At 39.8% G+C, this 27,714-nt stretch overlaps 1 protein-coding gene across 1 annotated transcript; it reads left to right on the top strand.

The window, feature by feature from the left end:
• Positions 1-4,732: 4,732 nt before the first annotated feature.
• Positions 4,733-27,563, top strand: Usp1 (ubiquitin specific protease 1). The gene is made up of 11 exons (XM_074086613.1): positions 4,733-4,999; positions 5,768-5,948; positions 7,069-7,276; positions 17,070-17,220; positions 17,866-17,980; positions 18,551-18,753; positions 19,287-19,447; positions 20,159-20,250; positions 21,360-21,470; positions 22,443-22,644; positions 23,311-27,563. Exons 1-11 carry the CDS (start codon positions 4,741-4,743, stop codon positions 23,479-23,481), a joined length of 1,854 nt encoding a protein of 617 aa, XP_073942714.1. The 5' UTR covers positions 4,733-4,740; the 3' UTR covers positions 23,482-27,563.
• The last annotated feature ends 151 nt before the right edge of the window (positions 27,564-27,714 follow it).

Below are 27,714 nucleotides of genomic sequence, written 5' to 3'. Positions count from 1 at the left end.
GTAAACATTGACTCGGCGTAAACGACAATTATTGCCCCGGGCATTTGCATTTGCAGGGCGCTCCACCGCAGGCGTTTATTTTCAATTAAGTCTATCGAAAATATAATGGATTCCAGAACACGTGTAGGTAATTACGCCGTTGCGTTGCGCCATTGTTATTTTTCTCGAAATCTTCAATTACTGAGCTGCAATCGCATTAATCCCCAATGACTGATATAGATGTAACTTGGTGTGCCCGAATCCGTATTACTGCGGAGTAGCAAGGCGGAAAGTTGTAGGTAATAGTACATTGTGTCTTAAGGGCGGTAAATAAGGAATTACGAACGAGAGTCTATTAGAAGCCCGAAGTCGAAGACTGAGGGCTTTAATGTGTCGATGTTCGTAATTCTAGTACCGCCCGTGCGACATACAATGTTTTTCATCACATTTGCGAGTGAAATTATAAATTTGTAAAAGAAAAACTATTATTTTTTCATAAATTGCCGATACCACTGATTGCGCTCTTGGCAGCCCCAGCAGCTGGAGCCTAGGGCAGCAGATTTTAGGGGGCGGCAAATTTAGTCTAATAATTTTTTTTAAAGTGTTTTCTCATAAAATTAATCAATTAAAACGCTTTATTAAAATTTTAAAGTAGAACTGTGCTGTGCGAAGATAGGATGGGATAAGAAGCTATTCTATTGGTTCATGACAAACACATTCCATGATTTATATCCTAGAATATATCCTAGAATCAGAACTAATGAAAAAGATTTCGTACGACGATATAATTAATGATTTTGCAAATTTAAAATCTCGTAAAAAGCTAATTAACCGGATTATTAACAGAAAACTTAATAAATATTTTGTTTGTATTGTTTTTAAACTGTAAGTAAGTATCCAAGTGCAATAATAGTAGATTATTGCACAAAGCAGAAAGTTTTTTACTATTGCACCGAGTGCCGATTTGGAGCCCGAGCGTGAGTGAGAGCTTTAAGAACCACGAGGGCAATATAAATTACTTAATGCGAGGTGCATAATCTGCTTTTCTTTCAACTATTACAGGAATAGTAGACGAAAAAAAACTCATGCTAAACAATTAATAGGAAAGAAATGTCAGTAGCACTCGATGATTCCATTTTCGAAAGTTTACATACGCACTCTCAAAAAATGTCCATGGAAAATTCGCAAGGTTCCCGCCAATTTGTTTTTTTTTTATTTCTTGCTTTTTTGGCAGAGTTAGTAGCCGATATTATTACCCGCGATCTGCAGGGCTACTACGAAACTCGAAACTCGAAGTTCGTGTCATGCGGTCCCTCTGACACTTACAGTGTTTGATACGAGAGTGAGAGGGACCGCACGACACGAACTTCAAGTTACGAGTTTCGTAGTAGCCTTGCTGTTAAATTTCGGATGGGCGCCAGGTTGGCCTTTAAATACGTCTACTTACTATTTTTGATAAGATTGGTAGCAACCATTTTTTGTACGTAATCTGTCAAATTTCATAAGACCGTCAGATTGCCCACCCTAACACTATACTTTTTTGCACTATGCAGGTTAATTTTACCTCTTTGGTGATGCAATTAAAAAAAAATCTAAAACAATGCACTAAAAGATTTTCGCATTATTTTTTTTGCTCTAGAGCAGAAACGTCCCGCTTTGTGCTGGGTATTTAGTGCGATTATGATGAAATTAAGGCATAGTTGAAAGAAAAAATATTTAACACCGTTTACTTAATGTACGTAGGTACGTTATTTGAAGTAAGCTATTATTCAAACTTCACATTATTAGTGTAATTATTCTTTAAACCTTACCCCACCTTATAAATATTGATATATGTATGCTCGAGCTTCTTTTAGCTCGGAAACATACCTACTCAAAAACTAAATTGTGGGTTTAGTCTAGTTTATTTATTTACTAGATGAAAACCCGGCTTCGCTCGGGTAAAATGTAGACTCATAATAATATGTTTGAAAAATTTTTTTGCCAGTAAAGACTGTCGTACTTATCGAAAAATCTGACGTATATTCCCAGCCTTAATTATTATCACAAACACTTTAACGGCTAACCTACGTATCGGTATTTCACCAGTAGATATTTCTCCTAAATCTTATTTGCCCAAATAACTACCTACGTAGTCAGTCCCAAAGTTCTGTCACAAATGAAAATAATGATAAAAACAAAAGTACCAATCAGTTTTTAATAAATTATATACCAATTTAAAGTACATTTAATGTACTTAAAATTATTCAAAATGACTTCCTTTGTTTTTAATACAGGCCCTTAATCGGCGCAGCCAGTCGTCTATCGCAGCACGCACCATTTTCATGTCTATTTCAGCGACTGCTTTTCTTAAAGATGACTTCAGGCTCTCCAAATTTTTATGGGGTTTAGCACAGACCTTCCCCTCTAAGACCTGCCAAATTTTAAAGTCCAGAGGATTAAGGTTCGGACTGGAGGAAGGCCAATCTTCGTGTCTTATAAAGTCGATTTTTTGACGGCCAAACCAGGCTTGAGTGGTCTTGGCTTTGTGTGCTGGCGCAGAATCCTGCTGGAACACAAAATTATGACCTGAAAATAGCGTGTTGGGCAGATCTTTGACATGCTTATCCAAAACCGTCTCTTGGTACACTTTCGCACTGATTTTGACCCCTTTTTCGCAAAAATGAACCTCAGTTGGCCCGTAATAAGATCAGAGAATACTCTACAGAGCTCCAAGCGTACACTCTATCATTATGTTTATTGTACTTCTCCAATATCGAAAATCTTTTCGTCTGTAAAGAGGATATCACGGTGTCGTTTTTGCGCGTACCGCTTTAACAACTTCCGGGATCTTTTAAACCTTATTGTTTTTAGACGGGCATTAAGTAAGTGCCCACTCTATTTTTTGTATGCTCGCAGACTAAGATCTTCGTTTAAAACCTTTTTGACGGTTTTTCTACTGACACCCATCTGCAAAGCCATCAACTTCTGTTTTCGGACAGGATTTCATGCTATGCGTGCCTTGATCGCTTTGATCACTGCTGGTGTTTGTACGGAGCGAGGCCGGCCAATTCTTTTCTTGTCCTCAACACTGGAGACTTCATTGTACCTGTCAATCGTACGGTACACAAACCTAAGCGTTATATTTATATTTTTGAGCAACTTGAAAATGGTACTTGGCGAGTGCCCACAGCGGTGCAATGCTAAAACAGCTATTCGGTTTTCTTTCAACGTCCACTCCATCGTGAGAAATTGCAGCGAATTGAGCGAATGACTGTTTATTGTTTTAAAATAATTGACAAACATTCAAAAATGGAATTCAATCAAATTTTCTTAAAATCATGTTTTAAATTTAAAAATAATGTGCCAGTGACAGAACTTTGGGACCGACTACGTATGTCTGTCTCATAATCAAAGAAATTAGACCTAAAGGGCCCCATATAAGGTACGATCCGTCTGTACGATCGATCTGATGAAAATCGACGAATCGTACCGTGTGTGGGGCCCTTAAAAGGTCACAATGGAGAACGAAATGCAAACCTGTGACACGTGATGACGTGACACTCACGCCACTTTGATGTGATGACTTTGACATGTTTACTTCGCAACGCCATTATATATACTCAGTAATTTATTCCATTTTTTATTGAAAATACTCGCTAAATCCGAATTTTCTACCTACAAGTTGTCGACTCGGAACAAACGTCAACAACTGAAGATAGTTATAGTTGAAGGTAGTTGGTGATAGTTTTGAGTATTTGATAAGATCCATTCAAGTTTTCCGGCAAGACGTTTCGTTTTACACAGTCACATGAGTCACAGTTCTTTGTAATGGATACTTTTTTGGCGTGACGCACGCGATGTGTTGAAGGCGAGCCGTATCTAAGAGCTAGCTAGTATGAAACGGAACGTTTATTAACTACCCAAGATGGCGACTGCGGTTTGTTTTGTTTGTCAGTGCCATTAGAATTTAACGAAATTCTCCATAATCCGAATTTTGCGGATATATGTTGTCGACTCGGATCGACTAATTTTTTACGCTCTTCAATTTGATGTGCATTTCGTTCGAGTCTACCGTACCCCTGGACGAAATTATTAATATAGATTCTGGAGAAAATTGACACAATGATCCCCTAGTTCTAGTCATAATCATGGTAATAACAGGAAAAGCTGGTGTAATGAAGGTGATAGAGCACAAATCACAAAGTTGTAATTTCGTTCAAGAGAGAGAGAGAGAGAAAGAGACAGAGAGCAGCACGACACAACACGACGGATAAAATACAAATGTGAACCGGGCTTAACTGATCAAGATCAATCATTTTTGTTTCAACTTGTTGCAATGCACTTGTTAATCATTGCATTGATTTAAATTGGACTTTAGTTTATCGAAACTGACTATAATGAATTATTTATTGATCCTAATTTGGGCAAAATGCTTTGACATTTCTTGGTTTCCATGTAGTTGTAGCCTGTGGTTTTAAGACATCACATCACTGACATCAATCAAATAATCCAATATGGCTGTCTGCTACAAACGGGGGTGCTCGCGGTTAATTTTCTTAAATTTCTGTTTATTTTAGTAGTGTAATAAGATACATTCTTGTCTTACGATATAATGTAAGTCAATACGCCTCATGAAAACTTTAATGTGAGTACTATGGAAATATAAGGAGAATTTTGCTAAAAACCTTCACATGCTTCGGGAAAGTTACGAAGTCGTGGCCTCTGCGCTATGCTCAATTGCAATTACTATTCTGCACGTTCCTTGCAGGTATCCTGAAGATGCCAGTTAACTTGTTTGAAACGAAAAAAGGTGTCGAAAAAGCGAAGTTTTCACTGTCCCTGATTAAAAATAATGCAACATATCTGAGCAACGAAAACGGACAACTTGAAGTTAAAGAGAACTCAATTCCTGCTAAATTCTCAAACAACAATAATAAGGAAAACAAGCCGGTAAAGCGGCCTTTCAAAAGCACGTACCATAACACTTTAAACTCTGCTAAGAAGCTCAAACCCTTATCAGAATCAACCAAACCACCAGGTATGTAATAACTCAGAATTAAATTCATTTAAAATGGATTTATTAATGCTATTAGCCACTGCTAATATCATACCTAATTAGCTGGCTCTACTGTGAGACCCATGATAAAATGTAAACATCACTTTATATTGGTCATACAAATGTCTATCAGATTACTCATACTTATTTACTAACTGAAGGTTGCAACTCTTATTTCATTCCTATAAACACTCACATATTTGTAGCTGGGGTTGTTGGGTCTGCCCAACTTGTTGCCACCCAATCTTTAACCTGTTGCGCAGCGCAACCAACCAATTTTCTGTGTAACTTTGTGTAAGTAACCATGTTAAATGTGATCAAAACTGGTAAATAAATAATTATTAATTAAATAAAATAATTTTGTGCCACTGTTACCACTGTTGACAAGGTAGCATGCAATAGTAAATTGTGTCTTAAGGGCGGTAAATAAATAAGGAATTACGAACGAGAGTCTATTAGAAGCCTGAAGTCTAAGACTGAAGGCTTTAATGAGTTGATGTTCGTAATTCTAGTACCGCCCGTGTGACATAGATAGAATTACCTTTATTAATGAGTCATTTACCAACCTTGGGGTTCATGACAAGAAAATTTGTATGGGCAATGACTCATTTACCGACCACGGTTTCATGCCAAGCACATTAAGGTTGAGGGTTTTATTTGGGGGGTTGCAACCAAGGTAGCCTGCGTGTTACAACACTTTTTACGAACAAGTGTGATGAAATATCAACTTACAGCTTACTTTACTTTCAGTATTAAAATCAAACCCAGATAGTGAACTGATAATCATCAAAACGCCAGTACCAAGCACTGCCATGTTGAATGGCCACCACAATAATGATAATCAGTATGGGACACAACGGAAGATCCCTATCGCTACCCTGTCTAACCTGGGGAACACTTGCTTTCTCAACAGTGTGCTCTACACTTTACGGTAAGTTTCTATTGTAAGTTTTTTGACTGGATGGCAAACGAGCAAGTGGGTCTCCTGATGGTAAGAGATCACCACCGCCCATAAACATCTGCAACACCAGGGGTATTGCAGATGCGTTGCCAACCTAGAGGCCTAAGATGGGATACCTCAAGTGCCAGTTATTTCACCGGCTGTCTTACTCACCATGCCGAAACACAACAGTGCAAGCAATGCTGCTTCACGGCAGGATTAGCGAGCAAGATGGTGGTAGCAATCCGGGCGGACCTTGCACAAGGTCCTACCACCCAGTTGACAGAAATTATGAAATAAATGTGCCAAAACACATTCATTGAGTTTTGTTGGATGGCCATTGATGCAGAGTAAGATTGAACCTATATGATATCAAAAGTCAGTGGAATGCTTTTGAAAGAAACCTATAGCAGCAGGACAAGTCTTTCCCCAGCAAAAGGACACTCAATTGGCTAGATTAAAAAATGTATACGTACTTTATTGTACATAAAACATAAAAATAATACAAAAAGAAAACAATGAAACAAAAAGAGTACAAAGCCAAACTCATCCCTAAAAGGAAACACAACCAAAGAGAGAATGAAGGGCATAACATATAATATACCTCATTGAGTTTCTTGCCGTATTCTTCTCAACACAGGTTTTTCTGAACCAGTGGTAGATTTTTTGATTCATAAGTGCTTGTTTCCTAAATTGAATAAAGATATTTTGACTTTGACTTTAACTTAAACAGACTTGCTTCTGGCTGACTCAAGAGGCAATTAATTTGTGTAGCTGTTATTGTAGCCTAATGTACAAACAAATTACCTTCATCATTTCTTGCTCATTATTATGGGTCAATGGTCTTCCAAGGGGGTTTGCAGACTAAATTAAAATAGCACCTATCACAAGGAAGTGCTAGGAGGTTTACTCTCAAAAATGTTGAGAAATATTGGTGTTAATGGTAACTAAAAACAAAGTAATATTTTTTTTTATTTATTTACAATGTATGAACCTTACTAAATTAGGAAGGTGATACAATTGTAATTTATCCTTATATGTAAACCTCCACACAAAGAAATGTTGAAATCGATCAATCTATACAATTTAAGATTTAACATTCCTATTTCAGCTATGCCCCAAGGTTCCTACACAACCTCCACCACTTAGTGAACGACTTGACCAGCGTTGAACAGAAGCTCGGTAGCATACGGCTGAAGAGCTCATCGCTCGGCAGGAGTGCTTCTGGCCTCGCCTCGTCCGGAGCCAGGTCTTGGAGCAACAAGGACCTGTTGTCATTGGGACAATCTGACACCAGTGCGGAAAAAAGCAAAATAAGGGTAAAACATTTTTTAATACTTTTAATTTTCCTTGAGCCTATCTCTGACTTTAAGAATAGCTGTGGAAATAATATGAGTAATTTGAATTAGGGGCTGTTTCACCATCCATTGATTAGCGTTAACAGACGGTGAAATGTGATGCCGTCACCGTCTATTCGAACAAAACAAATAAAGACGGCATCACACCTAACCGCCAGTTAACACTAATCAATGGATGGTGAAACAGCCCCTTAGAGTCTTATTGCGATTATAAGCAGGCCTGAGCAATTGCCAACCAATTTACTGGTAGTAGTTTTATAGTGTACAGATTTGGAGTTAATGCAATATTATCTATTCTGCATGTAGTTTCTTATTATGTGGGTCTTTTGTTGTAATTTTATTTATTCATATTAATATTTAATAGATAGAAGTAGTACTTGGTTTAAGTGTATAGGTTTTAAACTTCAATATGTTTTTTTTGGGTGCGGTTAATGTATACAGTGTAATTTTTGACCCCAAATGCATGACAATAATGCACGATCTGATACAGCTATCAGATTAGCTCTGATTCTCTCATGTAAGGGTCTGCTTATATCAGGGTTTCTTAGGTGTCCATAGCATGTGTATCAGGGGTCTGTAGTAAGTCAGTCTATAAACAAACTTACTTAGAAATAAAAAAAAAATTGACAGGGGTCTGTTAAAATGTTTAAATCGTGAAATTAGTCCGTGAGTGCAAAAAGTTAAAGAAACCCTGGCTTATATACTCAATCATACTTGCGCAAATTCCGATTTGACAAGTAAGCATGTGCATTAAGACGGCAAAACGGTATACCACAGAAGTGGCTTTTGGACGCCATATAGTTTTTGCGCCAATTTTTGCACAAGTTTCAACATTGTAGCCGGGCCCTAATATGTCCTAAGAGCATGAATTATCACGTCATACATTACTGTTGTTCATAATACTGGGTGTAACAATTACAGGTTGTAATTTAACCATACCTCTTTTAAATGATGCAACATTATCCACTAATCAGATTATTTTATTTTAAACATAATATTGATTGTCCAGATGTAATACAGTAGTGATTCATACATAACCATGTACAATCTAATCCATAATCTAGATGTAATCTAGAGTGTCAATTTTGTCTGATATTGATCTAACAAAACCATATTTTGTCCAACTAAATCCTTACTTAATGAAAAAGTAAGTCTGTTAAACCTATTCACGTTTAAAACACTGAAGAAAGGTGAGATTTTTGATAATATTTTTTATGGAGATGGTTTGAATTGAGACCCTGGATAGGACTAGGAGTTCTCTTTATTATCCCGTAAAATTTCATAGTTCCCGCGGAATAATGGCTAACAAATTCTTTACAGAGTCAGTTAGTATGCAACAAGTTGGAAGTTTGTACTACAATTTTACCATCTCTGGAAAACTATCAAGAAACTATAGTATACTTAAAAAAACTTAAACATGGCCTTTTTATGTAGTAGCATATGCATGCATACACACAAGTGGATGTTCCACATTCTAAAAATTGAATATGTTCCATATCAGAGGCCTTAATAAGACCTCCTGTTGTCTATCACACTTGGAATCAAAATCGTATTCTCCACTTCTTTCTGACACACGGCGTAAGACGAGGGTAGAAGGAGATGCTGAATGCGATCGCGTGCGTCAGCGCGTTAGACAATACGGCCCCTGCACTACTACGAAATTCGAAAATCGATGTTCGTATCGTACGCTTATATTATTTAATACGAGAGTGAGAGGGACGGTACGATACGAACTTCGATTTTCGTAGTAGGACTTCTGATCTGTTCGTTATTATGTGCATGTTCAGTATTGCCAGATGTCAGGAGCCTTTACCTCCTAATATTTTTTATTCACGGTGGCCACACCTTAATTGTTATAACTACCGACATCCGAATAACCGCTCCCCTCCACTTTTTCGCTAACAAAACCAGCTGACTCGTCAGCTGGAGCGCCATTTCATTCTCTATTTTTTAAATATTATTTTAAGAATTTGAATTGTAAGCAGCCGTTACGCTGCCCAAACTTTACAAGCTTTCCTTCAAACCGTAGTTTTTAAATTCAACGTAAGCTCAGTGCTGCTGCTGAAGCCTCCCTGCACCCCTGCGCTGATCTGAAGGCTAAGTACGACACCAGAGGTAAGAGTTAACAGTGATTCCGGAGGAGCTGAAGACTTCGAGCCAACGGTGCCCGTTACCGACTCCCTAAGATCCTGCCCTGCAGCAGACGAGGAGTTCTCAGGTGAGAGCTTCCTACAGCAGCTATTCTTTCGCGTGCTTTTTCATTTTATTTATTAATTTGTCGCGGGACGCCATATTTTGCTTCCGCCACGTTCCTTCACCATCCCGACTTTCCTCTCGTTGCTCTTTCGAAATTTCTATACAGTCCACTTCCCCTTTCTCGCACATTTTTTGGTCTTCGAACCGAATATTTTGATAAGTGACCTTTTTTCGTCGTTTTTCGTTGTCACTTGTTGAAAGTTCGTTTGGTGTAACTATCCTTTAAAAATTCCTTAACCTTTGTCGGGTAAGCAAAATATTGCGTCAATAAGTTGGCGGAAGGTTTGTAAAGTTCGTTACAAAATTGTCGTTAGGGTCGGATAAATTATAGGCTGGTAACCCTCATATATTGTCGTTGGAAGCGGTTACTGGTCTGTAGTATTCCTTCCCGTTTTTTCGTTGTCGTTGGGTTCGGTAGGAAATAGACTAACAGCCCTCATTTATTTTATTTTTCGTTGGAGACCGTTGTTAGTCCATATTTCAAATACCTTCCCGTTATTTTTAGTATATTTACTTTAAATAAGAATTTTTCGTTGTCGTTGGGTCAGGTACACAATAGACTAACAACCCTCATTTATTTATTTTTCGTTGGAGACCGTTGTTAGTCCATATTTCAAATACCTTCCCGTTATTTTTAGTATATTTACTTTAAATAATAATTTTTCGTTGTCGTTGGGTCGGGTACACAAGAGACTAACAACCCTCATTTATTTCTTTCGTCGTTGAGAGTGGTTGTTAGTTGTTGTTTAAATACCTTCCCGTTATTTTAATTTAGTTACTTTAAACTAAAAATTGTCGCTGTCGTTGGGTCGGGTACACGATAGATTAACAACCCTCATTCTTTTATCGCTTTCGTTTTTTTCGTTGAGAGGGTGTTGGTCTGTGGTTATCCTTCCTGTTAATTTTTTCGTTATCGTTAAAAAGGTAGGTCTAATTTAAATTTGCAACCCTCATTTATATTTTGTCGTTGGGAGGGGTTTGCTATATTTAACGTTACCACCTCTTACTATTATTTTCGTTAATTTCGCATTTGCGTATTAAATTACCGGTGGTAGGACCTTGTGCAAGTCCGCCCGGGTTGGGACCACCATCTTATCCGTGAACCTGCCGTGAAATAACAGCGTTCGCGCTGTTGTGTTTCGGTAAAGGGGATAAGACAGCCGGTTTAAATTTAACTAGCACACAGAGGCATTTTATCTGTCCTCAAGGTTAGGTAGCGTATCGAATTTTTCATCAAAATCGGTTGTATTTACGACCCCTCCGGTTTTGTTGGCCCTATTTATTAAACTCCGTTTTTTCCGTTCGTTTCCATTTTAATCTCCTGTACATAACCGTTACGGTGCGGTTTGGAGGCGGTTAAGTATATTTTTCGAACTGGTAACATTTATATTTTCCCGTGGCGGTTGTTAGTATATTTCCGTCTACCCGTAGTTATTTTCATGTCGGCGCCATTTTAGTTCGTTGCTGTAGCTGTGTGTAGAAGATTAAAATAAATTGAAGTAAAGTAATTCCGTGTGATATTTCGCGTGTGTTTAGAGTGAGAAGTGCGGAAAATGTCGAAAACTCAAGATACAGAGTTGAGAGCTGAATTAGCCGACCCTGCGCGCGTAGCTCGAGACTACGCGTTAATGCGTCTCGAATATTTAGTAGCGGCGAACGATGGTGAGTTGCGATTATGTTCTGATAACGATTTTGAGACAATTTCGGGCGAATATCACAGTGCTATGCGTCAGGTTTTATGTTCTATGCCGTTAAACATGCATCGCGAAGAGTTTCGTACAACGCAGGTATTTGACGCGAATTTGCGAGCCGTTAGAGCGCGTTGGGCTGAGTTGCAATCGGACCGAGCTGTAAAGCCGGTTCAAGAAGCGCCTCCGTCTCACGCTGCTAGACTTCCAAAAATCAACATACGAGACTTTGACGGAAAATTAGAAAATTGGGTGTCGTTCAGACAGTTGTATGAATCATTGATTCATAGGCGCCCGGATTTGGCCGACGTAGAAAAGCTGCATTATTTGCTAACAATCGTAAAAAACGAGGCGTATGATTTAATAAAGAATTACCCGCTCACGAACGAGAGTTACGGTGTCGCGTATAGCGCTTTATGTAGGAAATATAATAAGACGCGACAAATCGCGACCGTTTATTTTGAGAAACTCGTGAACTGTGAACCGGTTCGTAGTTCTCGAGACTTAGATCGGGTTATACGGACGTTTACGGAGAATTTAATGATTTTAAATTCGTATAAGCTACCGGACAAAAATTTTATGTTAGTGCACTTGCTGTGGTCGAAACTAGACAAGGCTACTAAGGAACAGTTCGAATTAGAGCATAATTCCGACGGGGTTCCGGACTTTGACGTGTTAGGACAATTTATCGAAAAGAGGCGTCGGGCGCTCGAAAACGTAGGTACGATCTCACCGCCGGCGAACATACCAACGCCAGCCGGGAATAAAACGAATTCTAAACATAAAACGGCTTTCGTGGCCGCTGCTGTGTCATGCGCGGTATGCAAGGGGTCGCACCATATCCTAACCTGTCCAACGTTTTTAAAATATAGTCCGGGTGACCGGTTCACATTCGCTAAACAGAGTAGACTTTGTATCTTATGCTTGTCGAGAGCGCACTCCGTGAAGCGTTGTCGCTCGAAGCAGCGATGTGAACACTGTCGGTACTCGCATCATACTCTGTTGCATTTTCATAAACCGGAGCAACCTAGCATTATGAATAAATCGGCTGGGGCGGCTGACGAGGCCATCGCCATGGTGGCCGGCCCGGCGACCGGACCCACTTTATTTGCGACTGCCGTAGTTTTGGTCACAGATCGAACCGGTAAACGGGTTCCGGTGCGTGTGCTACTAGACTGCGCTAGCGCTTGCAACTTCATATCGGAACAGTGTGTAAACAGGCTAGGTTTGAAAGCGAGTAAAGCGAAGCACATTGTTAGCGGTATAGGCCAGGCGCTAGCGGAACCTAGTGGGACTTTGTCGTGTACTATTTCATCCAATACTGATGAACATAATAGTACATTTTCGTTCGAGGCATATGTTTTGCCGACTATATGTTCCGACATGCCAACCGGACATATTAAACCATCGTCGTGGTTAACGAATAGAGACCTGGCCTTCGCGGACCCGTGTTGGAATGAACCGGGTCCGATCGACATGCTGCTAGGTGTTGACGTGTTCGCATCATCGTTACGTCCAGGATTGATCCAGGGTGACCCGGGTCAGCCCACGGTTATCAAAACCATATTCGGTTGGATCGTGATGGGTGGTGGCGCATTGGATATTTCTCGTCCTCGTCGTGGCAGTTGTCATGTCACTACAAAAATCACAGAAAACCTATCGTTAGATGACTCCATTCGGAGGTTTTGGGAGTTGGAGGACGTTCACACCTCGACCAATGTCCTTCTATCGAAGAATGACGCATTGTGTGAGCAACATTTTGCCACGAATTATCGTCGTACGGAAGAGGGTAGGTATATTGTTCCACAACCCTTCGCCGACCTTACAAGTAAACCAATTTTCAACGGCTCTCGTGCCATCGCGCTTAAGCGCTTCTCATTGTTGGAAAAGAAGCTTCAGCTAAACTCGGAACTTTCGAAGAGTTATGCGGCATTCATGGAGGATTACGAGGCGTGTGGTCATCTGGAAAGGTGTGACCCTCCGGAAAACGATAGCGGTCATTGTTTTTACATTCCTCATCACGGGATTCTGAGGCTCTCTTCAACTAGTACCCCTCTCCGCGTGGTATTCGACGCCAGCGCCAGGGACGTGCGAGGTATCTCATTAAACGACACATTGCTAGCGGGACCCAAACTACAAAAAATTATCTTCCACTTGCTTCTTCGTTTCCGGTGGCACGCCGTGGTTTTCACTGCTGATGTAAAGCAGATGTATAGGCAGATATTAGTGTTCCCGGAGGACGCGGAATACCAACGCATCCTTTGGCGTAGATGGAAGCCACCGGAAGCTAGGATCCGGGTCAGTTCTGCCGAAGCTGACGCTTGGCCACGGTCAGCCTCCTCAGTCGATACGGATTCTTATCTCGGTGAGCAAAAACTGGTCCCTCTGGTCGCACGTTCTAGTGAAGAAACCCCATCCGTAATATTGTTGAATAAATTCTCGTCGTTAAAAACTTTAGAACGTGTGGTGGCATACTGCCTACGTTACATCCATAATTCAAGACACCGCTTATCTAAAAATAAGGTCATCACCGGCCCCATAACCCCGGCGGAGGTCACGCGAGCCCTTATGGCTTTAATAAAGTTTTCTCAAATGAATCACTTCTCGTCGGAAATCGAACTTTTGAAAGCTCATAAATTTAATTCTCTACCGAAAACTTCTAAAAAAACTATCGCCTTTCGTAGATGAAGCGGGCCTCTTGAGGGTGGGCGGTCGCCTATCTCGCGCATCCGTCGACTTCGATATAAAGCACCCGTTGCTTCTACCTCGAGACGACCGTCTAACCGCGCTTTTAATTGAAGAGTACCACCAAAAATTTATGCATCCGGGAGTCCAAACGCTTCAAAACTTGCTCGCTAAGAATTTCTGGATACTCTCGCCAAAGCGTGCGATCCGGGCAGTCGTATCGAAATGTTTAAAATGCTTTCGCGTTCGCCCTACAAGCGCGTCTGCACCTTTCATGGGGGACCTCCCTTCTTACAGAATTAACGCATTAAAACCGTTCTTAAGCGCCGCCGTCGACTACGGCGGACCTTCCGACGTATCTCTCGGTCGTGGGCGGGGAAATAAAACGTACAAAGCGTACATTTGCGTCTTTGTATGCACAGCTACTAAGGCCGTTCATGCAGAACTCGCCACCGAACTTACGACAGAAGCGTTCCTCGCCGCACTAAGACGTTTCGTAGCACGCCGCGGACACTGCCGCAGACTAGTTTCCGATCAAGGAAAAAAATGCATCAAGATTTCTGGGCAAGGTGGTCCCAAGAATACATGCATACGCTGCAGCAGCGAATGAAATGGCACGATAGGCAGGTTGCCCTAGAAAAGGGCGCACTGGTTCTTGTCCTTAACGAACAAACCAGCCCCATGAAGTGGCCTTTAGGTCGCATCGTAGATACCCATCCTGGAGCTGACGGCATAGTGCGCGTCGTGACCGTGCGCACCGCTTGCGGTCTTTATAAACGACCAGTCGTAAAGCTTTGCCCCCTGCCTACCTAACTCCATCGCTACTATCGCTCGTAGTAATCCTACTTTCCATCTCTTTATTTACTTTTTATTTATTCTTATCGTTTAACCTAGTTAAAATACAGCGTATTTTGGTGGGCGGAAATGTTCAGTATTGCCAGATGTCAGGAGCCTTTACCTCCTAATATTTTTTATTCACGGTGGCCACACCTTGATTGTTTTAACTACCGACATCCGAATAACCGCTCCCCTCCACTTTTTCGATAACAAAACCAGCTGACTCGTCAGCTGGAGCGCCATTCATTCTCTATTTTTTTTAAATATTATTTTAAGAATTTGAATTGTAAGCAGCCGTTACGCTGCCCAAACTTTACAAGCTTTCCTTCAAACCGTAGTTTTTAAATTCAACGTAAGCTCAGTGCTGCTGCTGAAGCCTCCCTGCACCCCTGCGCTGATCTGAAGGCTAAGTACGACACCAGAGGTAAGAGTTAACAGTGATTCCGGAGGAGCTGAAGACTTCGAGCCAACGGTGCCCGTTACCGACGCCCTAAGATCCTGCCCTGCAGCAGACGAGGAGTTCTCAGGTGAGAGCTTCCTACAGCAGCTATTCTTTCGCGTGCTTTTTCATTTTATTTATTAATTTGTCGCGGGACGCCATATTTTGCTTCCGGCACGTTCCTTCACCATCCCGACTTTCCTCTCGTTGCTCTTTCGAAATTTCTATACAGTCCACTTCCCTTTTCTCGCACAGTGCAGGAAGAGCTATTCTTACGTTTTCACCAATAATATGCCATAAATACCGAGTTTTTCGAAATTCATGTGCGGAATTACATTTGAAATTTACCACGAGCTTTACGGTGAAGGAAAACATCGTGAGGAAACCTGCACAAACCTGCGAAGCAATTCAATGGTGTGTGTGAAGTTCCCAATCCGCACTGGGCCCGCGTGGGAACTACTGCCCAAGCCCTCTCATTCTGAGGAGAGGCCTGTGCCCTGCAGTGGGACGTATATAGGCTGGGATGCCATAAATACGTAAAATAAATAGTAACCTAGTATCAAACGAGAACCAATTTTAGCTATGGCTAACTTCTATTAGAGACCTTTGACAATTGTTAATGCAGTTTGAATTTTAAACACAAACACCAAAGATTTCATCATATTAATTTAACTTTAACTTCCATTGTAACAGCTCTGTTCTTACTAAAACCTACATCATATATTCAGTAGATATGCATTGATAAAATTACGCTGACACAATTTACACACTTTAAAATTGCCATTATTATCTCGCTATACAAATATTTTTATTCGGTAAGGAGGCTAAAGAAATTTGCGTACATTGTCATGTTGCTAAGCAAAACGAGATTCTTATTCTTGCTCCTTACGTCATCTTGTAATAAGGTTTACAAGTGGTATTTCTGGCAACTATGTTATATTACTGTTACTATCAAGATAAGTGATGTTTGTAAGTATATGGAGTTTTTTTTTAAGGAAGCGGTATTAATTATTAGTTTTTAAGTACAATGTTGCTAAGACTACATTATTGATTCTTGGAAATTTTTAAACGAATGTTGTATGAAGCGTTTCTTCTGATATTAATTTCATACCTTGACCTATTTCTTTATCATAATTGGTTATCTAATCTACTGTTCTTTAGTTTATATTCCGTATTTATGCAAAAAATAGCCTATCAATTAAAGACAATTTATCTACACTTCCCGAATAGTCTGAAAAACAAAACTAATACCAACCACTGTACAGTGAAGTGCAAAAATACGTATCTATTCGAACCACTCAAAAATATGTTAATAGGGCCTTATTGGGTCGGAATAAGAGTCTGTGGTATTTATTTTTGAAACTTTAAATAAGTTCATATTCTTACACTTGTCTCTACATAAAAACCTTCTACTTATTTCAAAAATATGTATTGGAAATGCATAATTAGGTACTAACAAAAGATTAAATGTTCACTGTCACTTCTGTCTGAATTCTACTAAAGTTCCAAACTTTATTTTTGTACTTCAGAATATGATTTTGTTCATTTGACTTCTGAGGAAGGCAAGAATGGAGACAAAGATTAGTTTATTGAATCAGGCGTTACTTTGTGGAAGTCCATATCAATGTAATATAAACAATTACTTTGCCCTCGCGAAGTCGCGACCAAAACGCGACTTCGCGGTCACGAGTGACCAAAGTAATTGTTTTCAAGACAAAAATTGATAAAATTACTCCCATTATTAGTCCCCGCGAGATAGCGATAAGCGAATTCTTCGTAGGTGTAGACGCGGGAAACAGCTAGTTACTGTCATTTATTTATATATTAATATTTATTCCTTCCTCGTTAGATAGCAACGGAGAAGCTGCATGAGACGTATCTTAACCTGAAGGCAGCCGAGAGCAAGTGTTTCAATAGCAGCTCCACGGACGCCTCTCCGGAGCCCTTCGCCGCTGACGCTTTCCTCACTGCTCTGCAGGATGTCAATCCTACCTTCGAAGGTAACTGCTTCAGCTCGGTTATATTTTACCCAATACCCAGTAATAAATTACTCATATAGTAATACCTGGTTTACTAATGTTTCGGCGAAAAACGTTTGGCAACCTGTTTCGTTTCGCAACTTTTGATTTCCCAACTGTTAAATATTTCTGAAACTGTAAATATATCAGGATTTTTATAAAAGTAACTTAACCTAACCTAAAGGGTTGTACACGATGGCCCTGAAATAAATCATGAAATATTTACAGTTATAGAGTTTGCGAAATGAAAAGTTGCGAAATGAAACAGGTTGCCAAACGTTACGTTGCGAAAAGGCAGTACTCGAGTAATACCCAGTAGTAAATTTCATAGATGTAAGCGAGGTTTCGCTTATACATCATTTAAAAAAAAACCTGTACGATAATTTGACTCGCATTAAGACTACTGATTATTTATACGATACAAGTGAAAAAACGTTATAATGAGAAAAAAACAATTTAAATTTTGTATGGAAGTTGAGTCACAGGAAGATTTTATCTCCATGCATTTTTTTTTATCAAATTTTCAATGTTTTTCCACACGTAAGTAGTTTTCACAAAAAATCCCTTGAGAAATCGCAGGTTAAGGCTCTGCTCGGACTCCTGATACTGAAAAGTACTTCTGTTCAGGTAACCGGCAACAAGATGCCCACGAGTTGTTGGTCTGCATCCTGGACAACATCCGCGAGACGTGCCGCGCGCTCGCGGACCGCGCGAGGCTGCACGTGCCTGAGAACGGAGACAGGTAACTTGCACCTATGGCTTGGAGCTGTGTACCCAAAGGGTGCCGATGTTACCATAGTACGGACAGCCACGGAATTGACCAATTTTAGTTAATTGTCGGTCGTCTTGTATGGCTGTTAAAAGGATTTTTTGACAAAATCGGTCAAATAAATTATCATGGCTGTATAAGCTCCAGTCAACCTACATCAAAGTGAAAGTTAAAATATGTTTACTCAATTTAGAACCAACAAATTGTAATATATTTTATTTAATGTCAGATAGCACATGTAAAATTACAAAATTAAATTAAATCAATTAATAATATAATTTTAATATACTTATAACTACTGCCTGCCAAGTTTCTTCCGGGCTCATTCTTCTTGGTAATCATGGTCTTTCTGAAAGCGCTGGTAATATAAAAAAGTGACATGTGAAAGAGAAAAGAATAAAGGTGAATATGCCGATTGTCTTGCATTACTCTTACAAGTATAACATTGCTGCAAGCAAAAGAACAATTTTTCAATACCACCAACAACCGCGCAGTAGCAAGAGAAATCTCGTTTATTTTCCTAAAATTGCACCGAACTTTCAGCAACGGCATCGCAAGGCAGCCTAGTCTCGATGACAGCAAACCAACGCTAGGCAATTTGCGCAAGTCGTGGAAGAAGCGTAAGGAGACCAAGGCCAGTGAAAAGCGGCACTCGCCCACTGAAGAGAGGGCCCCGTCCCCGGCGGACCCCGAGAGGGAGGAACGGGCCAGACCTGGATGGGACTTCGTGGCTGATGACTTTGAAGGTAGGTACGAGGGTTTATTTCTTGTTATTTTCCCACTGAAACAAAAGACAAACCAACGCTAGGCAATTTGCGCAAGTCGTGGAAGAAGCGTAAGGAGACCAAGGCCAGTGATAAGCGGCACTCGCCCACTGAAGAGAGGGCCCCGTCCCCGGCGGACCCCGAGAGGGAGGAACGGGCCAGACCTGGATGGGACTTCGTGGCTGATGACTTTGAAGGTAGGTACGAGGGTTTATTTCTTGTTATTTTCCCACTGAAACAAAAGACAATCTCTTTGCTGGCCTTGGCCGGCAATGTTGTATGAAATTCCATTACTATCCTCTAATTTGAAAGAAAATAGAACGAATCTTCAATAAGTGCTATACTCATACAATGACGTAGTAGGCGTTCTATGATCACGAAGATAAGGACTACATTTCCTTGGATGTTTGAGAAAATTACCTTTTCGACATCATCAAATGTTTTTTGTAATTTGTGCATTAAGAGTCAGTGTACATTTTGATGTTTATATGTCTATATCTATGGCTATTCTCCAGGTACGATGGTTGTCCGCACCCAATGTTTGGAGTGCGAAGCGGTGACGCAGAAAGCGCAGGCCGTGTTAGAGCTGTGCGTGCCGGTGGGGGAGGACGAGCCCGGCGACGAGCCCTTCCGCGCCGCCTGCCTCTCCAGCGAGTATCTGCGCGACCAGAACAAGGTATGGCATAGCCTCCTAAGACCCCCGCGTACAACGTTTTGAACATAATGTCTAATCAAATGTCAACTTTTCTTGATTGCCATTCAATTTGACGCGCGAATATATTTTAAAAACAAAAAAAAATACTAAAAAGGTAATTATCAGGTAGCTCAAATCAATGAACTGAGCCGTCTGCCGAAGTTATAAATAAATATCACGGGACCTAGTCCCAATGTAAGCTTAGCAAAGCTTGTTTTACGGGTACTAAGTAACGGATAAATATAACGGAACGACGACCAAGGAGGGGGGTTTGACGGAAATAAAAAAAAACAAAGTGATTTCTCTATAAGTTGTCCCGTCATGAAATTGACAAGAAATCAGTTTGCCAATAAATTAAGGATGAGATCATCAAGCATAAACTGCATAAAACATCCATTATTTCTTGACGTTAGGAAAACGTCCCGAAATCTTGTGAGAAAAAAATCGTAATTTAACTACATGGAAACTTTCTATTGGATCCAACAACAAAGATTATCTGACTTTTTATCACCTTTACCACAAGGTTTTGTATATATTTAAACTTAATATTACTTATTTTGTGTTTTGAAAATAGCGTCAGGTTTTTTTTTTATAAGTGGACAACTGAAAATGGACATCTTTTAAAAAAAAGTCATATGGCAAGACAATGTTTGTTTTCTTTTTATACTAGAACAAAGTTCGCTTCTCTTCCAGTATTGGTGCGAGCGCTGTCTGCGCTACAACGAAGCGCGACGCAGCGTGGCTTACTCCCGCCTCCCGCGCATCCTCGTGTTGCAACTGAAAAGGTAACCCTATAATCAAGATCAAGTAAAGAACAACAGCAGGGCTACTACGAAACTCGAAGTTCGTATCGTACCGTCCCTCTCGCTCTCGTATTAAATGGTATAAGTGTCAGAGGGACCGCACGACACCAACTTCGAGTTTCGAGTTTCGTAGTAGCCCTGCTGCGTTGCTAGGACACAGCCAAAGTACACATAGTTTTAAACACAAGGAGGTTTACAATCTCTAACAATTCAGTCAGTTACTATCAGGAAATATTAGACATGTATCTTTTCTTTGATCAATCAAACTAAAAATGACAAAGATAAAAGATGTGATTCGGGAGGGAAAAAGACATAGGTTTCTTTTTATCCCGATTTGATAGGCAGGAGTAGAGCAAGAGAGGAGAGGCCTTTGCCCAGCAGTGGGACACAAAAATAGGCTAATCTAAAAAAAAAAAAAACCATAGGACCGGGATAGAATATCGAAATTTCAACCGCTGTGTTAAAGTTTATGAAAACCACGATGTAATTTTTGCAAAATCCCACGGCAGTTATAATAGAGTTTCGGAATCCCAAGTCAACTGCCGGATATAAAGGGGTTCGTGAGCGAAGCCGCGGATAAAGTCTAGTTATAGGTAGTGCCACCAGAGTCATGTAATGACAGAGGATTTTGACATTCACTCATTCATTTCAAATTCTTCATATAGCTGTGTGTGTGTGTGTGTAATTTATTGAATCAGGCTTTACTTTGCGGAGGTCCATGTCCATATCAATGAATCTAAAACAATAACTTTGCTCACCCGCGACCTTATGATAGCTACGTTTATGCAAAATATGTGTGTTCAAGCAGTTCCTCCACCTCCACACTGTAAGAACACACCGCATGGTACCAGATATCTGGTACCATAGTTTGCTCTGAAGATGAGCTCTGGAACGCGTCAGTGTAGTGTGGTGGTGGTGATAGAGGGTTTGTGTGATTTGTGTGTTCTTACAGTGTGGATTGGAGGAACTGCATGAACACGCATATCATAAGGTCGCGGGTGAGCAAAGTTATTGTTTCAGTTAATTGCTGTGCGTGTAATCATTCACTTCAACTCTCGTGGCACTACCTTACATGGTTGTTTCGCCGCCAGGTTTAGCGGCGGCATGGAGAAGATAACGCGGCACGCGCCGACCCCGCTGCTGATGCCGTGCTTCTGCGAAGTCTGCGCGAAGCGGCCGAGCGACCATCCGCCGACGCACAGGTTACTCTTTAATTAGAATAATGTTGAAAATACAAACTGAAATACAGATGCACAGAAAAACCAGAAAAATAAGACCAGCGCTGGGAATCGAACCCCAGGTCCTCGGCACGTTTGTATTTTCGATATGGGTAAAAGTAACAATAATTTGGGATTGAATTAAAAAATACAAAAATAAAAACTAATCTTAGAATAATGTTGTTTAAGAGCGTTTATACCTGCTGAGCTGGCAACGTTGCATTTTTGATAGTTTTTCTCGATTATTCCATAAAAATTGAATGAAAATTAAAAATGTGGTCTGATATAACTGTTCTTAATATATAAATTAATTTAGCTGCTGCAACAATTATGATAGACTATTATTTTCTTTAAAAACGGTTAATAAACATTTGTTTGTTTTTAAAGAATATTAAAGTCTATCACATATAATTATTGGAGTAGACACATTAACTTATATATTATGAACAGTTCTATCAGAACTACTCTTCTAGGAAAAGGTTCCACTGTGGGTCATGATTCAATGAGGGCTATCGTTTTTTTTGTCTTTCTAGATGGCGCCACTGTTGTGTTAGGTTTTAAAGTGTGGCTTTCAAAGTCTGTTATTACGGGCGTGACTACAAAGTTTAGATTAAAATCATATTTAATATACCTTAAAACCGTACCATAAAAATATCGAGCAACCACAGTGTTGCGTATTCCCGTTTTGTTCGGAAAAAAAGGGAAGACAAAAGTTTCCGAAAGACAAAACTGTCTCAAAACACAGACATTCATTGCCCCGTAACGCATAATTGCCATAATTAATTTCAGGTAATGCAAAATATTCACAAAATTATTCTAATTATAAATAAACCCGCTTAGCTCACCCAAAAACTATGAGATTTGACATTTCGTAGACCTCACGCTACACTAGCGCCTCTAGCGGTGAATTCATACGCGATAGCCCTCATTGGTTCGAGTGTACAAATAAAATTGCAGGTACATGCTGTGGGCGGTGATAATGCATCTCGGTCAGAGCCTCACCGGCGGTCACTACGTCGCCTACGCGCGAGACTCCTGCGGCGGCGAGTTCAAGTGCGAGCGAGAGGGCAGCGGCGACGCGACCGCCACCACCGGCTCGAGCTTCATGCGGACGCTGTTCAACCGCCCGCGCCCGCCCACCAACGGCTGCGGCGCTAAGGTGCGTATAAAACAAGCGGACATGTGTGCAGTACAACACGGGTCCTGAATTAACTATACTCATGTCAAACACCCGCTACCTAAGGACCTAAATAGTTTAGGGAATAATATGACCCCTTCCAGTGCTGTTTATGAAAGATGGTTATGTACGGGGGACAATATGTACCATAGGTACGCTAGTACCACCGGAGAAATTGACAGTCATTAATAAATTCATATAAAATTTACGAATGGTGTGCGCCCGTGATAGTGTCTTAACAGGTAAGTTAATAATTAGTTCAACCGCCCGCGCCCGCCCACCAACGGCTGCGGCTATGCGCGGAGACGTGTGCGGTACAACACGGGTTAATTCGTGCAAGCTCTGTGAATCGACCTATACGATGCAGAACTTCAGAAAACGGCTATGAAATTTACAAACGAATTTGAAAAAAAAAATGACGGGATATAATTTTTTTTACACATATTCGGCACACAGAATACAAATGAACATTGAATAAAGTGGGTCCCACTCAGCATAATGTTGCGGTAAGCTACAACGCTGTCTTTCAGTGGGACCCATTTAAAACTTAACTCATAAAAACATACACTGTGACGACACTGGAGAGAGTTATCTAGTGGTAAAAAAGGTGGTTTCATTAATTTATAGGTTTTAACCGGAAATTTTCAGGAGTGCTGCGTTCCCCGCCCCCGGCCGGAAGCCTCGTGGCTCGCGTGCGACGACGAACAAGTCAAGCCCATCTCCAACGAGGAGTTTGAAGACCTGCTTTCCGCGGAACCCAAAATGAGATCCGCTGCCACCCCGTACCTATTGTTCTACGTCAAGAGCGAAGTTGGCTAGTGAAGAACATACTGTACACGCGATCAAGAGAAGATAGGTCGACTCTTGGGCAGCTTCCACAGTGGTGGCGAAATTTTGATTTTTTTAATAAAGTCCCCATTTCGTTCGAATTGTTTAGATGCTTAAAAAGACAATTTAGAAAGTAGACAGACTGTAAACTGTCAGCTGAAGTGATATTATGTATGTAGCTGAAATATATAAGATATTAATAGAAATTGATCAAAGTATATTGTAAAGTGTATGATAAATATTTCACTATTTTCACTCATAACAATCTGACAATATGGACTCGAAACAAAATGTAATAGTTCGGATATACCTTCCATTGTATACTGTATGTATCTTCATAGAGTTTAAAAGATTATAATAGTTAGCTATCGCAAATTTTGGCCTAAATTATATTTACATTAACGATAATTTGTGTATTCGTCAAATATGCTTTGAACCAAGTGTTGTTCATGATATAATGTTAGGGAGTAATAGTATTGGTAATGGCGTGAAGTAGCTCCGGTGAATATTTTTTTATTCTGATAGTATAGCAAGTTGGTCCTGTGACAGTATTGATATGATTGTGAGCTCCGAACCTATTCCTTCCGCCATGTTGCATTGTTCAGTGAGGTCTTGCATACACAATGATCATAAAAAAAGAAAGAAAAAACATATTCGTGATAATTACACAAAACACAGCAGTATACTAATATTAATTCTAACTTAAAATAAAATCAATAAAGTTTAGAAATTGTTAAAACAGATTAAATTGTACTTATACCCGGTTGTACACTGAGCGAGTTGCCGAGATGTCGACCGAGACTCCGTCGAACGTTTGCATCGCAAACATTCCAAACCTTTTTTGATGTCCTAACTTCGCTAGAATTCAGCCGGAGTTTTGTATAAGTCACACTTTAGACTTGCGGCTGTTACCGCAACACGATATTTACAGAAACTTTAAATATGACTGAGTTAGTAGTTGAGACTTAAATGTAGTCAATGATGATCGGTTTACACGGTGGTTTAGTTGGCAGGACACCTTGGTGCGTATAGCAGGAGAACAGGAGGCGGGGGGGGTAGTACCGTTCGGAGCGCCCGAAAATCTTTTTCGTTTTCAAAAAAATCTTAGTATTTCCTTGAGCAAACTTATTTTTAATGAAAAACAAATATTATACCTTAATAATAGAGTGCATGTGCCAATGTTTTTGACCACCTTGGTCGCTCAGAAATATGTAGTGGCGACTGTACAGTGACTATTATTGACATCCTTGTGTCAGTGACTACTATTGGCAAACGAGTGTCGAATCAGTTACTAAGTACTTATTATGTTCTGACCAAGACGTTCGCCTACATGCCGTGTCTTAGCCAACCACAACAGTGGCAGCATCATCAAAAAATTGGTCGAGCCACCTTTTCCTAAATTTGAATTGAATTATTACGTTCTGTGAAATGTCACACTTGGTAATGACTAAGTCTTGCGTTGTAGCTCGCACAGTGTACAATCAGCTAATAATTACGCCACGCTGAGGTGTTTTTTTTAGTATTTACAAGTTTCCCAACATACAATAAGGCAAAGAACCAAAATAAAGAATTTACGCAGCCCAACCTATGTGTGTATTCGTTTTGTTTAAACAAAAGAAAAACACAAGTTTACTTCGTAGTGTATGCAGGAGCTATTCTAATCTTCGAATTTTATAAGAGACTCGTTAACAAAAAAAAAAACTATATTTATCAAAACGAAGCAATAAATAAATGGAATATAGAAATTGTTAGAGAAATAATCCTTTGTCACAAACATAGCGCACATGATTAGTTGTAAATCGCTATTTGTATGAAGAATACAACGATGTATTGCATGCTTGCTGAAACACGACTGCTTCCTTTTATACTTTTTATTCTTAGAATAATAACACAATAGAATGAAACCCTTGGGCGTACGCTGCAGCAAAGCCAATATGTACAGACTTAGATCTGTTTTTTTTTTTTGCTTAATGATAGCCACAAACTATTTTCTTGAACAAGTACACTACAGATACAGATAATTGTGCCTACAATTAAAAACCTAAGATCCCACTGAAATTCAAAATGAGTTGCAGCAGAGTGAGAGGTGTCTACCTATTTTACAGTTACATAGGCCCCGTCTCTTTTCTATGGCACTCGCATTTACTTGCCATTAAAAAAATGAGTCATGATCTTCTGTCGTTTGTTAAATTTAAAACCAATATTTAGTTCTTAATCTGTCATCTCCCAGGATAACAGGATCAAAGGAATTTGGGCACAAATTTGTGCCTCTGGGAGAGGACAGGTTAATAGAGCATGTAATAATAACTTCAAAATTTTGTGTGATAGTTTGGCTGTGTCAGTGTGCGTGTCTGTGCCTATCGCTAGTTGCGACCATCAATCAATTTACTTACTTTATATGAGCTCTCAAAGCGGGATTCCTCATTCTCTCCATCGATTTTGAATGTCATTTGTTTGCCAGCTTTTGTCTATTATTTATTTCAAAGCTTCAATAGCGTGTGTGTTAAAATTAAATGGTATTTTTGTGAGAGTTGGGTCTTGGTATTATCTGATAATGATAATGACGTCAAATGCCCTACTTCGTCACGCACACTAAGATATACTAGAGGTAACACACAAGCATAGACCATGCGCGCTTGTGAAATACAACAATCACCGCTGTAAAAACGAAGGGTTTTAATTTTTTTGTTGTTATTATTCTAAACCTTTATTGATAAGTACTATTATGGCATAAGTTTTCTGTATCGTTTGTGGGGATTCACGTTTATTAAAACGATGGCGAAATATTACCCAATGTATACTTAGTTTTGGGGTGGGTCTTGTGTACTATTTACCGAACTTAAGGCTGCACCAGAGATGTGCGAGGGTGTGTTACGAGGAATATGTTTGTCATGGACCATTAGAAACGGTTCATTTACCTATCCTCGCTCGGCACAGCTCTAGGGGAGTGGAGTCAACAGCTGGGCGGAGCGAGGAAGCTGAAGCGTCTCTATTGATGAACTAAAACAATTACTTTGCTCACCCGCGACCTTATGATATGCGTGTTCATGCAGTTCCTCCACCTCCACACAACCCATCTATCACCACCACCACACTACACTGACTCGTTTCGAACTCAATCAGAGCTCATCTTCATAGCAATATAACCGTACGTACACCATGCTACTAGGTGTTAGACTAACAAGCCACGTCTATTGGTTTATGAGATACACATTCCTCACACATCTCTAGTGGGAACGCAGCCCTGAGCTTGGTCTACATTGCTAGTTTATTTGGTCATTTCGTGAATACTAAACGCATATAAAGCGTGTCATTATTCGGAATGTACACTCGGACTTATTTAAATGTAAGAGCCAAACATGAAGTTAAAAACTTTAAAAAGGCTCCTCTGTCCCATCTTGTTTTTTCTTGATAGACTTCTTCGAATGCTTGACTGAGAACAATAAAAGAACAAGAGTTATGAACACGCCCCTTTTTCAACTGCCTAGGGCCCTGCGAACTATGGGGTCTACTTTTCTTTTAATTATCAAATTATGGAAGCAAGTCTGAAATAAATGAAAATTGTTATTTACCCATATTTTAAAGTCGGCCTTGGGCAGGAGCATCTTAAAAAGTAGTGGGAATGTATTTTTTTGGGGTATCCTGGTCATTTCCTATTGTTTGAATACACTTGATGATTGTGCTATTTTTCTACTTAACGATGTATTTTCATCTAATGAGCAAAAAATTCCTGATTATTCTAATTCTTTATACCTGAACTGCTAGCAGATCATGCCTTTGCTACATTGTCGATTGGATTCTTGGGAAAAAGTACCGATGACGACAAAACGAGTTTAGACCATATGTGCTAGCCGTACAGGAAGATCGAGTGCAGCTACACTTTTGTACTTTCTTCAGAGAAATTGGTAAAAATGTACGCTCTTAATTTAATTAGGTTGCTAATGCCATTTTCATAAACATTCAAAAAGGTGATATTCTTGTCAGTAGCTGTAATAATGTTTATTTTAACGAACAAATGTTATTTGAATTGATTTTATTGTAAATTGGATTTGGAAATAAAAAATATTCAATGATATCTGCAGTTTTATTGTGACTGTAAAAATGAACATTTTCTGTACTTACTCTTTCACAGAATAAGGCCTACAGACGCGTTATTCGTTGGTGTTATCATGGTAACAAAACAAGATTACAGTAAACTGAAAAAATATGTGATGTGACGATTCG

The sequence above is a fragment of the Choristoneura fumiferana genome, chromosome 4 (assembly GCF_025370935.1).
Source record: "Choristoneura fumiferana chromosome 4, NRCan_CFum_1, whole genome shotgun sequence".
NCBI lineage: Eukaryota > Metazoa > Arthropoda > Insecta > Lepidoptera > Tortricidae > Choristoneura > Choristoneura fumiferana.
This window is presented reverse-complemented; position numbering and strand designations above follow the sequence as displayed.